The sequence below is a fragment of the Tupaia chinensis genome, unplaced genomic scaffold (genome assembly GCF_000334495.1).
Source record: "Tupaia chinensis unplaced genomic scaffold, TupChi_1.0 Scaffold149560_1, whole genome shotgun sequence".
NCBI lineage: Eukaryota > Metazoa > Chordata > Mammalia > Scandentia > Tupaiidae > Tupaia > Tupaia belangeri.
Window position 1 is genome coordinate 1183593 of NW_006209405.1, and position 14068 is coordinate 1197660.

The 14068-nt window shown below is 40.5% G+C and overlaps 1 protein-coding gene across 1 annotated transcript in view; it reads right to left on the bottom strand.

Moving 5' to 3' along the window:
• The window catches only part of GPC3 (glypican 3), a 488207-nt gene that overhangs the window by 244174 nt on the left and 229965 nt on the right, over positions 1-14068 (bottom strand). The window contains exon 2 of the mRNA XM_006171443.2: positions 10337-11031. Coding sequence (XP_006171505.1) covers positions 10337-11031 — 695 coding nt within the window. The remainder of the gene's footprint in view (positions 1-10336; positions 11032-14068) is intronic.

The window sequence follows — 14068 nt, forward strand, 5'->3', positions numbered from 1 at the left end:
AATTAATTATCTGCAAAAGGCAGAAAGACTTAGATAGACTCTCAGTCAGTAAATGATAATAGACAGCACCCAAATATAATGACTCTGCTTCCTACTCTGTTTTAGGCATTCTGAGTGAAATGAAAAAGGGAAAATTAATTCACTTTCTGAATATTCTTCATAAAGCATTTGAATTGGGTTATAAGGAGGCAGTATCAACCCTTCTCCCAACCCCTGTATGAAATGTGAAAGTTAGGATTTGTGCTTCCCAAAGAGATGTTTGTAAAAGACATTAAGAAACCTGTATTTTTGGAGGCCAGCTAGTGGCATGGTGGTTAAAGTGGCTGGATCCTACATGGGCAACCCACATGGTTCTAGTCCTGGATCTGGTGACTTGAAAAATAGGCTGGGTGTGTGTGTGTGAATGCCCCAAATCCCAAGAGGACAATGAAGGTAAAGGGAATGCGGCATGGCCATTTCTCACTGGGGGGTGCTTTCTCTCTCTCTCTCTCTCTCTCTTTCTCTTTCTCTCTCTCTCTCCAGCAAGTGCATGTGCCCTATAGCAAATTAGAAAACAAAAAAAAGAAACCTGCACTTTCACCAAAACAAAGGTCATTTGTCTTATTAATATTCTACCCCCAACAGCAAAAGAAATGGTAAACTGTAAGACTCAGAACAGTGCCCAACACTCAGTACTCAACAAATCCTGGCTGCTGAGAACTGATAAAATTTGTATTTTATCTTTTACTGCCTGCAACATACTGGAAGACATTTGCTCCGAATCCTCTTTTCTTGGCCTTTTGTGAAACCTTTTATTACCATAAATTTCAAATTACTCCCTTCCTTGAGGAACTTACTATACTATAGTGTGACCTCATTAAAAAATGACCAGGGATGTCTTTAAAAAAATGACCTGATGTTCAAACTATGTTCTTGATTTTTAAGGTGGAAGTAGGAGGATTTGCCATTTTAAGAAGTAGTCTAAGTTAGACAGCATTTTCTGCTAGAGATCTGCACAAGACAGTAAAATGCATAGTCATAAGAGGTTAGTAGTGTGGTGATTAAGGCAGCTATATCCCACATGACCAACTGTGTGGTTTGAGTCCTGTACCCACAAGAACAGAATGGAGGAGAAGGGATTGTGGTGTGGCCATCTTCTTTAGGGGATGTCTCTCTCTCTATCTCTATCTCTGCCTGTGACTCTGGTAAGCACATGTGCCCTTACAGCAAAATTAAAAAAAAAAAAAAAAGGTTAGGGAGCCAAGGTCACCTGAGGGTGCTATTGTAGTAAATAATGTAGCACTACAGCGGCCAGCAGGTGGCAGAGTGGTTAAGGTATTGGACACTCCCACATGGCTAATCACAGTTTGAGCCCTGGACCTGGTGGTTTGCTTCCTCAGTTTCCCCCTCTCTCTCTTTGGCTCTCTCTGGTCAAATTAAAAATAAATACATGAATAAATAAAATTAAAAATTTTAAAAAATAGTACTACATTTGTTAAGAGTAACCCTGTGCCAACTGGGGAAAAAGAATCACATAGGAATCATGCTACATACATGACTCCATGTTTTCTGAGACATTTCAGTTTTTGCAATGAAGAGGACAAGTATTCAGAGGCTTTTCTGCCCTCATGAAGTAGAAGACTACTTTCACTGTACTCTGATTGCCTGGTCACTCAACATTAAAAAAATAATAATTAAAAAGAAAGAGAAAGAAAGAGAAAAAAGGAAAACATTTTGGAATTTTTCACTGTTATCCTGGGAGCACATAGGTTTTCAGAATATCAGGTTGCAGAGACCAGCAGTTGGTACAATGGCTATGTTGCTAGACTCCCATGTAGTCAACCACGGTTCGAGTCCTGAACCCAGTGGCTTAAACTCACACTGGGCGTGTGTGCATGCGTGCCCAAGATCCCAAGAGGAGAAGTGAATTGAGGAGAAGGGATTGCGGCGTGGCCATTACCCTGGGGGGTGATTTCTCGTTTTCTGTCTCTCTATCTCTCTCTGCCTCTCTGACGAGTGCACACACCCTATGGCAAAAACCTCTCAAAAATTATATGTATATATGGTTGCAGGAAGGTCTTCCCAGAGTTCTGCCCATTTGGGCAAGTATCCCTGATACTGTAACTTTTCTGTATATATCCCAACAACATATCAGCTCTCCATGTCACTCCCAGCAGTCATGGATAAGTATTTGCTTATGCCCCTGCGGCTATCCCATGCTTCACCTTAGAAATGCAGTAAAAGAAAACTTCCTTCAGCCAAGTCACTTAGCAATACACAACTCCCAACCTTGTCTCTGAACTAGCAAGAAAAGAAAGGCTAGCTTAGAGACCGAAAGAGAGTGATGGGGTAGCCGCCCAAGGCCCAAAGTAGCAGTTTACTCTTGATGAGAGACAACAATCAGGAGCCCCCTTGATACCTGTTTTTAAGGTATTCTCTGAAGAGCTGAGAAAACTGCTACTGTTCCATCTTTTTGATGCGCCTTCTGCCACCTTCCAATAGGTAGCAAATAAACCTGCCTTTTGGCCAGCCAGTTATGGCTAAGTTAATTGTCTTCTACTGACTTCTAATTTCCTTGCCCAATCCTCTAAAAGTACTGTGAACTTGAGAGGCCCTTGCAACCATTCAAGACAAGTGTGTGTTTGGGGGCAGGGGCATGTGTTCAAAGATAATTCCCTGTGGGCCTCTGGTGCTTCTGCATGTCTTACAAACAAGCGCGCTGATTGCCTGCCCTTTGTACCAGACTGACTTTCTCAAGTATCTTTGTATAGCAAGTACCCTTGGAAGACAGTGTCTCCCTTCATCGAGAAGAGCAGATGGGCTCGCCATCTATTACAAAACATTTGGGTTCCCTAAGCTCCAAGTTCCTCTCCTGAGTGTGGCTCACTGCATGTGCAGGAGTTCTCCAGCCCTCTTTGCCTAACGTTTTACTGTGGAAATCGGGGCTCAGGGACCTGGCACAAATGCTGATACTCTGACTCCTGGTATTGCTGTTAGTTAAAAACCATCCACCTCTGATCAGGAGTCTTCTTTCAACCAGCATCCATGAAACTGTGGCAGACTAACTTTTTTGCTCGCACTCAGGGTTAAAATCTCAGATCACAGTTCTCAAGGATGTGTTTCTGTCACAACAGTAGCCACTGAGCACAGATAACAGGTAAAAACTTCTTTCTAAAGATTCAGAGCATGTAAACAACTGGTCATCATGCTGCCTCTTCTTGCCAAAGCAAAGGCTGCAATTCTACATTTGTGAAGACTTCACCTAATTTTCTATATGACCCATAATATTGAGTTCAGGATGAAACATAAAAAAAACAAGACAAAACAAAACACCCTCTAAGACCAGCAGGTGGCATGGTGGTTAAGATCCTGGACTCCCATAGAGTAGACCACGGTTCAAGTCCCAGGCACAGTGGTTTGAAGCTCATGCCAGCATGTATGTGTCCAGAATCCTGAGGGAGAAAGGCAGAGAAGGGATTGTGACATGGCTATCTATCCCCAGGGGAGTGATTTCTTACTTTCTGTCTCTCCGTCTCACTGGCAAGCGTATGTGCCCTATAGAAACAATTTCTCAAGTAAATAAATCAAATATGAAATAATAAAATAAAAATCCCTGGAATGGCTCCATGGCCTAGTGGTTGAGGGAGCCAGATCCCACAAGGAAAACTGCACTGTTCATTCCCTGCACTGGTAGCTTGATGAACACATTGAGCGTGTATGTGTGTGTGTGTGTGTGTGTGTGTGTGCACGGCCCAAATCCTGACAGGATGGAGAATGGAGAAGAGATTGCAGTGGGACCATGTAACATTGTGGGGGAGGGTGCTTTCTACCTCTCTCTCTTTGTCTCTGGCAAATACATGAACCCTCTGGCAAACTAAACAAAAAAGTTTCCCTTCTGTGACTATCTTTTGAAACTTGCCTTGAAGTGAACATTTATTGTCTAAAAAGTGGTACTAATGTATTCATTTGTATTTTTATCATTATTATTCTTAATTTGCTAGAGGGTACATATGCTCACCAGAGATAGATAGAGAGGGAAAGTGAGAAAGCATCCCCTATGGGAGATGCTACACCACACTCCCTTCTTCTCCACCTCTCCTAACAACAGTTTGGGCACATACACACACATACACACACACACACACACACACACACACACACACACACACACAACTGGAGTGTTATTCAAGTAGTCAGGTCAGGGACTCAAAACACTCAGCTGGCCATGTAGGATCTAGCTGCCTTAAATACCATGCCACCTCCCATCCCCTATATTCTTTTAATAAATAAGTTAATTATGTTTAAATACTGTATCTTTCAGCATGTAAATTACTGAAGCTATTTTATTGTGAATGAAAAAAAAGATGGCAGGCTGTAAACATTTTTATCTTTCCAGAAATGGACTTCATGCAAATAAGGTTGCTCACCACAGTTCTAGATGCTAACCTGCAGCCACTAATTAAGTAGTGGGCCACTTATTTGTTTTTACCACTTTCAAATCACTTGGTACCAAAAATAGCTTGTATGAATTCAAACGAGGTATCTCTATCTGAGACTAAAAAATGAAAAGTCCAAAGTGATAGTTTGTGAGGAGAAAAACACTGACATTCTGACACTTGAGAAATAACCTCAGCCTTCAAAGCAGAGAGGAAGTTAGGGCTAATCTTGGAAATTCTGATGAGTTACAGTCACTCACAGAGACAGCAAAATATAAGAATTTGATAGAGTGAATTTTTATTGAGGATCAACAGAGAATCTTCCCTAGAGCTCTCTAGCACATATAAATAAATACTGACTACACTGAAGATATCTTCAGAAATCCTAGCAAAGGAAATGCATGTACTTGGATTTCAGAGTATGATAGGGTCTCAGTAGACAATGTTACTACTAAGGAAACCTAAATGGTAATCCGGATGTACTTTTAAGCCTGGACTGAAAGGCAGATGCATTAAAAACTAGCTGTTGGCCCAACAGGCAGATTCCCAGCATTGCAGTGGGAAGAAAACATGCTCCTCACCACAGGTACTGTTCACAGAGGTTCTAGGCAAAGCCATCTGACTGTGTGACTGGCTATTCCATCTCCTACACAAACGTTTCTTCCTTCTTCTAGAAACTACTCTGTGCCTTTAAATGTTATGAAGACAAAAATCTCATGCCTTTTAGTACTTCATTGGGAAATTCTAGAGCAAATGTCTCCAAGGAGGGAGAATGAATTCAAAAACTGATTGTGCAGCTGGAAAAACAGTAGGGAGTAATACAGGATATTAAATAATACAATAAAAACCTATTTAGCCTGTGTTCGGGGAATGAAGATTCTGGTGAAGAGAGAGTGAACTGTTTGAGAGAGCAATATAGAGTCATGGCTGAGAGCATATAGCTGTGGAGTCAGATTCAGCTTTTCATCCTAGCTCTATCACCTACTAGCTGAGTGACCCCTGAGGGCAGCAACAGAGCCATGGTCATCTGTCCAGCCACTCCCTTCAATCCCTAGTGTCTACCATAGTGCTTTCACAATTAGATGCTCAAAAGACGTTTCCGGAAACAAATCCTATTTCAGGTAGTGCTAAATAGAATACCACGATGAGGAAAGAGAAGGAGAAACAGCGGTGGTAGAAAAGGTTACAATTTTGCACAACATCCAGTGAAGCTTATAACAAGCCTAAGTAATGAAATTGTGGGGGAGGAAGCATTAATGAATCAATAAAGTACATGAGTATACACTGTAAAAATAAAAGTGCAAACAACAATGTGAGGATATGTGAGCAATCACTTTAGGGATTAGAAAGTAAACAAAATCATAGAAAGTTTTGAGAAGTTTCTGGGAGAGGGATAAACACTCAACATGCCGATTATTACTCATTGAATGAATAGATGACTTCTAGATAAAATGTGCAATGGCTACACATATAGTCCATACATAGATATATGGTAATGACAATCAAAATGGTTTTCAGAATAAGAAGTTGCATTTATAGGGGCCAGCAGGTGGCATGGTGATTAAGGCACTGGACTCCCACATGGCTGATCACAGTTCGAGTCCCGGACCTGGTAGCTTGCTTTCTCACCCTCTCTCTCTCTCTCTCATGTGCCTGTAGCAAATTAAAAAATAATAACAATGATAAACAAAATAAATAATTCTTTTTTAAAAAGGAGTTGCATTTACAAAAGAAGATATAGCATTGAACAATTCAGGTGTAACAATAGTATTGAAAATAAATGTCTTGAAAACTGTACATATTTGTAATTGCTTCAAGGTATAAGATGTGGAATTCAATAATGTGTTGATCTATTTAACAGTGATACATTCAACCAAATACTATTAAAGACCTACTCAATACTCACTTGGGGCCAAGATATTTATCCTAGTTTGCAAATTTATATGAAGGGTCAAAATGGATCTATGAACAGTTTCATCATTAATATTTAAAAAAAAATTTTTAGTGCAAAGTTCCTCCCTCCCTCCCTTCTCTCCTCTTGCATATGTATGCATCCACACATGCACACAAGCACATACATTTTCACACACTTACTGTCTTTATCCACTTCTTTGTACTGAAATAACATTAAGAGATCATGGCACTTAAAAAGAGGGTGAAGAAAAATCCATTGTCCATTTGGACTGGAACTTTGCAAGCACTTGCCATGTTCCTGAACCTATCATTTCATTTACTCCCCATGTATCAACCTCATATTTTACAGGTAAAGGATCTGAGGTCCTGGGTTTTCCACTAACTGCCTGTTGAACTTGGGCCATTCCCTTCCAACCTCTAGATGGTGGCTAGATTTGCTCCCAAGGGAGCATCAGAATCAACTTGGGCACTTATATTTTTTTTATAGTTTGTTTTTGGGTGTTTTTTTTTTTTGTTTTTTTTTGTTTTTGTTTTTGGCCATGGAGTGTCCACTTGCCTGAGAGTGACAGAGAGAAGAAAAGTGAAAAATCATGCCCTGTGGGGATAGCCATGCTGCAGTCCCTTCTCTCCCATCCTTCTGGAATTTGGGGGGAAAAAGTCACAAGTGCCCAATGTGATTTATCAGGCTATCAGGCACAAGACTCAAACCACGGTCAGCCGCATGGGAATCCAGCACCTTAACCACTACGCCACCTGCTGGTCCCAGGAAGAACATTTTTATTTCTTTTTGAGAGATTTTTGCTATAGGGCATCTGTGCTCACTGGAGAAAAACAGAGACAGAAAACAAGAAATCATCCCCAGGGCTAATGGCCACACCGTAATCCTATCTCCTTTTGGGATTTTGGGAATGCATGCACACATGCCTGGCATGAGTTTCAAGCCACCAGCTCAGGATTCGGACTGCGGTTGGCCATATGGGAATCTAGCACCTTAACCACCATGCCACCTGCTGACCCCAGGAAGAACAATTTTAAAGAGGCCTCTTACCACAGCTGAACGTCAAGAAGGACTAACTGGCAGGGCTTTACTTTTTTTTTCTCTCTCTCTCTCTCTTTTTTTTTTTTTTTTTTTAAATCACAACAGGAAGGTGAGGGTGCTACAGCAGAATCTCATTATTGCTTTAGTTTTCAACCAGCTTTTGCTTTGGGGCATTCTGTGGGTTTGTTAACATGAATACAATTTTGCAGCTTACACAGCCCTCACTTCCTCTCACCCCTATAAGTGGCCTAACTTCTTTCTGGCCCAGAGCACGGGCTGGATCACACCTGGCCAATGATTCCCCTGCCCCTGCCATTTGGTACATATTATTTAGAGCTGGTGATCATAGAATAGGAGCAAGGAAGTTTACATATGCTTTCTGGTTTAGTTGAGGCATTCCCTGGAGATGGCAGACTTCACACTCTCATAACCAGCTGGGAGCTGGGAGCAATCAGGCCCTTAACGGCCAAAACAGAAAGTGACTGCATCACTGAACACCTCTTGACGGCCAAGGCCTTTCTTCCTCCATGATAATGACATGAAATGTACTCTTCCTGCACACATACATGCATGCAGGTGCACATGCACACGTGTGCGTGTGTGTGCATGTACCTAAAATGTATAAGGTTTGGAAACCTGAAGTAGCTGTCCAATTTAAGTTCACTAGGTCTTTGCAAAATCTTAAGGAGCTTTTAGAGCAAAAGTCTGGGAAAGTCTACTGGGGGACAGACTGTTATGGCAGGAGGAGGATTAGATTGCAAAAGTAGATGACCTTGGATTCTATTACTCGGTCTTCCATTAATTATATAACTTTGGGTAAGCCTCCCTGAACTTTATTTCTTCATTTGTAAATCGATGGGAATGGACTAGCTAATCTCTCAAGGCCCTTCCAACATTCATATCACAGTGAAATGTTCACTATGGTGAAATTTATTTATTTACGTGTCTGTTTACCAACTAGCCTTTTTAAGACTTAAGAACTATGTCTTGCATAGTTTCAAATACCCAGTATGTAACAAAGTGCCATATACAAAGCAGATAAGTATTTACTAAATAAACTTTCATGTCTAGTGCCTGATCAGAACAGTGCATTTAATTCCTTACAAGCTCCCTACTTCATTTGTGTGTGTATGTGTGTGTGTGTGAAAGCACTACAGACCGACCTATCTTCAAGATCAATTACATTGCTGTCAAATCACCAATATCAGAGGCTACCTTTAAACACACACCCTATCATCAAGGTTGTCTCATTTTTTCTCTTACTGAAGACATTTTTAAATCTCTGGTGTCCTTGTTTGTATACACATAGTTGGCCCTCAATCAGTAGTAGGTGAACAAACATATAAATGCATTTACTTTTTGTTTTCTAGTTCCGTGAGATTTACTTTTGCATAAGGCAGCAGAATCTGGCTTCAAATTATAAAGCAGTCAAGGGAATAATTAGCCACTAAAGAACACCATCGTTAGATAGGACATTTCCGTTCATTTTACTATAAAATATTTTCTCAGCAAATGTGTTTTAAATGGCTAACATTGTGAATGGGGCAATTAGAGCAGCTCCATAAGTAGCCATGCCGAGGGTTGCATCATTTTTTGTCCTCCTTCCTATTTTAATTCACCAAAGAAACCAATTACCCCTATCATTTTGTACTTCCAGAGTTTAAAGACAAGGCTTAATGGCTCAAACTGCCCTCCACGTTCTAGAAAAGCAATGGCTCAGAGTATACAAGAGTTGCAGTATATAGAAGAAGGTAATCGCTTGAGTCAACCAAAGCTACCAAATCCCAGCTCCTCCCACTAAACTAGCTTTGTTATCTTGGGCAAGGTATTTAACCCCACTAAGCTTTATATCCTTCTGTGTAGAGTGGGGAAAATATTAGAACCTATTTTGGGAGTTACTGTGAAATAATATTATATAAATTTGCCAGCAGAGAACCTCAGGAGTTACTGTGCAGTAATATTATATAAATTTGCCAGCAGAGAACCTGAGATGTGGTAGGAGCCCAACAGTGGTATGCATAATACTATTCTCCCACCTCCTACAAAGCTGACAGCATTCAGGAATAAATTGCTACCTTAGGGGCAGCTAGCTGGTAGCTCTCTGCTGTCCTGTTCTACATGGGAAGTGGGTATCACCTGGTTCTGTGATTAACAACGTCTGGCAGAAACCAAGCATACTGCTGCCTCACTTACAGAATGTCCTGTCCCCATTACACATCCCATCAGCCATAGACAGGCATAACCATGGCTACAAACACAACTGCTAGGCAACATGGATGTTTTGTCTTGTTTAAGCTCTTGTGTAGGTTTAGTTAGTGAGTTCCAGCTGGGTCTCTTGTGTTCAAAGTCTTTACTCAAAATGGTAATGGGATACACATGATTAACAGCTTGATAGTAAAATCACAATAGAAAAATCAGTGATAACCAAATTAAAGGAGACCTAATCAATTTCTCAATCATGGCTCTTCCACTAACTATAGCTGGGTGTCCTTGGGCAAACTGCAGTTTCACTTAGCTTCAATTTCCTCATTTATAAAATGAAGATAACAGCTCCCACTTCATAGGGTTGTTATGAGAATTATGATAACTGACAATAATGGTAATAATAGCTAATATCCATTGAAGATTTACCATGTACCAGAGAGATGCTAAGTACTTTAACACAGACTATTCCCTGTGAAGGAGATATTCTTTTTATCCTTATTTCACAAATCAGAAAAACGAAGCTCATTAAGACAAAATGATTCTCCAATGTTCCATAGGAAGGAAGTGGGTGGAGCTAAAATTCAAAATGAAACTTTATGATGCTATTGCCCATGGTCTTAATGTACTGCCTTGTTTTGTGATCTGTAATCACTGCCCACCCTCTAATTTTTTCCTCATTTCTCTCCGTCAATGCTTGCTACTGGCCGGGCCACCCTACCCCATTAAGGCCCAATCCCTCTCAAAACTGTAGACTGGTACTCACAGTGGTTGTCAGCTTCCCTCCATTCTTCTGGACATACTGGATGGAATCGTGGATCGTTGAAAAAAGGCCAAGAAGTACATTCTCCATGTCATAGATTCTGTACATGCCATTCACAAGTTCTTCCAGAGAGAGAATGTATTCTCTCCAGTACTTGTCAATCTCCACCACGCCTGCCATACAGCCTTGCATAACCACATTGCAGTAGCCACCACAAGGCTTAACCATCATCAGTCCCTGGCAGTAAGAGCAGTACCACATTCTAGTAAGCATTCGGCCACAGTCCTTACTGAACTTCAGGTGATCGGTTGTGTTGATCACTTCAATTCCGAGATTCAGTGCCTGAAGAAAGATCCTAGTGACTTGCAGTGACTTGGACACCTGGGTCATAATAAGCTTGGGGAAATTCCCAAATACTTTGAGGTCACGTCTTGCCCCTCGGAGGCACTCATTAATGTCTAAGGCTGACTCCGGCAGGCCTGGGTTCATTAGCTGGGTATAAATAACTGGAAACAGGCTATCAAACAGTTCGTTGACCATGTCATCCACATTGATGTCAGAACCCAAGATATAGAGAGACACATCTGTGAAAAATTCACTCACAAACTCAAAAGCTTGTGGGGTCAGGCTTGGGTAGTTGTTCTTGAACATGGCATTGGTGTAGTTCTTGGCATGGCGAACAACAATTTCAAAGGCCTCTGTAAAATAAGAGATAAAGAAAAGCCCACAAATCAAAGCATGAAAATCCAGGGTGTAATTGAATTTGAGATTTCTCTATTGCTGTGGTGATTAAGGTCCCATTTGCCTTAAATAATTGACTCGCATTCATTTCTGGCATTGGCTCTACTCTTGCAGCTGTTTGGGCCTATAAATCAATTTTCCTTTCAGTACATGAAGTCCAAACTCTGATGGGCACATAAATTCTTAAACACACAAATTATATTTCAAATGACAAAAGCCAAGATTCAGCTAACATTTCAGCCTTTCATGAAAAATATTGATTAAAAATTGGCTAAATGAGAAGTTATTTCTTTCTCTTATTGATTTATTCAGTTAAAAAGAAATTGTATCTCAGGACATTTAATTTTTAGACAGAGATAAATATTTGACAACAAACTATATACTGTACAAACTCACATAACAATTTAAGCCTGTTGAGCCCTGGAGGAGAGGCAAGTTCCTAGCCAAGAATAAAAATGATCATGAATTTAATCATTTTTGGTAGATTTTCTCCAGATAACTTTAAAGGGAGCTATCTGACAGACTGCCAGATCTGGAAATGAAGTTTATCCACTGAATGTGACTCTAGATCGAAAAAACAACCCATGGTACTTATCTATACATTTGATATTGAAAATAACACCTCTGGTATTTGTAAGCTGGACATCTGGAAGGATAACTGCTAAGCTTCCTTGTAAGTTCAGCTTCCACAAGGGTTGAAAGCCTTACCTACTCTACAGAGACCACAAATTCATGATTACATCTGCCTTCCCAACCCTTTGGCATAAAGCCCAAATAGTGCCCTTGGTTTGAGAGAGAAAGTAGTAATGTCACCATCTCATTTTCTCCAAACTAAAATATTCCAGACACAAAGGGTCGGAAATAATCGGAGTTCCACATTTATATGACGGAAAGAAAAACAACCACAATAATGGGGTCTTCAAGAAATAAAACGTAGTTTTAAAAACAAATAAAAATAACCAAGTTTGCTGAGACATTTAAAATTTCCTTAGAACTTTATTTCATTTCCTTCCAAAGTGCAAAGGTCCATGACAGATACACTCCAAATGATGCCAATTCATGAGCCTTGAAAAATCAAATTATTACCACTTACAGACTACTAGAGAGACTGTGTTCCACCAGTTCCTTGGGATCACTTAGTCCAACATTTCAGTCATCTGTGGCAGAAGTGCACTCTAGGTTGTGCCACCACCATCTGCCCCAGATCCCTCATAAGGTAGAACATGTTCCCTAGATTCTTCCCTTGGGCACATGACATGTCCTGCAGTACTGAACAGATGCCATTGCAATTCCACTGGGCTTTCAAGCCCATTTGAGAAATGATGGGTTTAAAATAGAATTTAACTTGCCACAAAGGTTTGTGAGAATCTGTGTGTTGCCCATAGGTCTGAGGGCAGCTAAAACACAGCCGTCGCTGGGAGCCATCAGTTTGTGTTAACTACTTCTATCTTGCAGTTTTGTGATCCTGGGGGAAAATCTTTCTTTCCATCAACTGCTACATGTTTATTTGTTTTGTTTTGTTTAGAACATTAAGCAATTCCTGGAAAGCTTTTTAAATGATTTCTGGTTTATATATAATCAATATATATCTTTGTTGGCTACAGTATGGTTTTGTTTTGTTTTGTTTTAGTTTTGTTATGAGGCATGTGTGCTGGCCTGAGAGAGAGAGGGACAGAAAGAGTGAAAGTGAGAAATCATCCCCCAGGGGAACCAGCAGTTAGCGTAATGGCTATGTCGCTGGACTCCCACGTAGTCGACCGTGGTTCGCGTCCCAGACCCAGTGGCTTAAACTCACGCCGGGCGCGTGTGCGTGCGTGCCCAGGATCCCGAGAGGAGAATGGAAGAGAAGGGATTGCGGCGTGACCATCCCCCCTGGGGGATGATTTCTCGCTTTCTGTCTCTATGTCTCTCTCTGTCTGTCTGGCGAGTGCACACGCCCTATAGCGAAAAATCTCTCCAAAAAAAAAAAAAAAGAAATCATCTCCCAGGAGGGACGGCCACGTCACAGTCCCCTCTCCTCCATTCTTGGGATTTTGGGCACACATGAACACACACGTGTCCAGAGTGTTTTTCAAGCCACCAGCTCTGGGACTTGAATGTACAGTCTGCCATGTGGAATCCAGCCACCTTAACCACCATGCCACCTGGCTGGCTCCAGTATGTTTCTGCTTTTTTTCCCCCTTAAGGTATGTATATAGTGTATGATAATCAAATCAAGGATATATGTATTTATCTTCTTCAATACTGAACATTACATTATGTTATTCATGTTGTATGATATACCATCCCATAATACACAATCCTGCAGCTTCTTCTCTTATTTGAAAGTTTATCTATCTTATAATAATCTTCCTAACTCCACATGCTATTTTATTGTCAGTCCTTGAATCTAAAAGCTGGAGGAGGCCAAGAGGCCATTTAGCCCAGTACAAAGGACTAGTCAATGAATCCTTTTAAATCATCAGATATTTAGACGTTTAAGACTCTTAATTCATTTTAATTTCAGTTAACAATCTTTTTAAAATTTATTTTAAAATTTTAATTATCAATTTTTTTATACATTCACTCACTGTACATCACTGTAGCCTGTAAAATGAATTAACCCAACATGAACAGACATTCCACCAGTCTATTTGAAGATGTCATACACATTATCATCAACAGACAATCCTCCATTTCTGTGTCCCTCAGATGTCTTGCCTCTCTATTTTTCTCCTTCTTTCCCTCTCACTCTCCCCATCTCCCACTCTCTGTAATCATTTATATATACTAGGCCCTGTGCTACATACTAGGGGTACATGACTGCAAGGTAGATTTAGATCAATAATATATCACCCTCATTTTAGAAGTACTCACAAGCTGTATGATTTAGAGTTTACAAAAATTCCTAAGTACATTATGACATTTACTTTTTTTTAGAGAGAGAGATTTTGCTATAGGGTGCGTGCACTCACCAGAGAGAGACAGAGAGACAGAAAGCAAGAAATCATACCC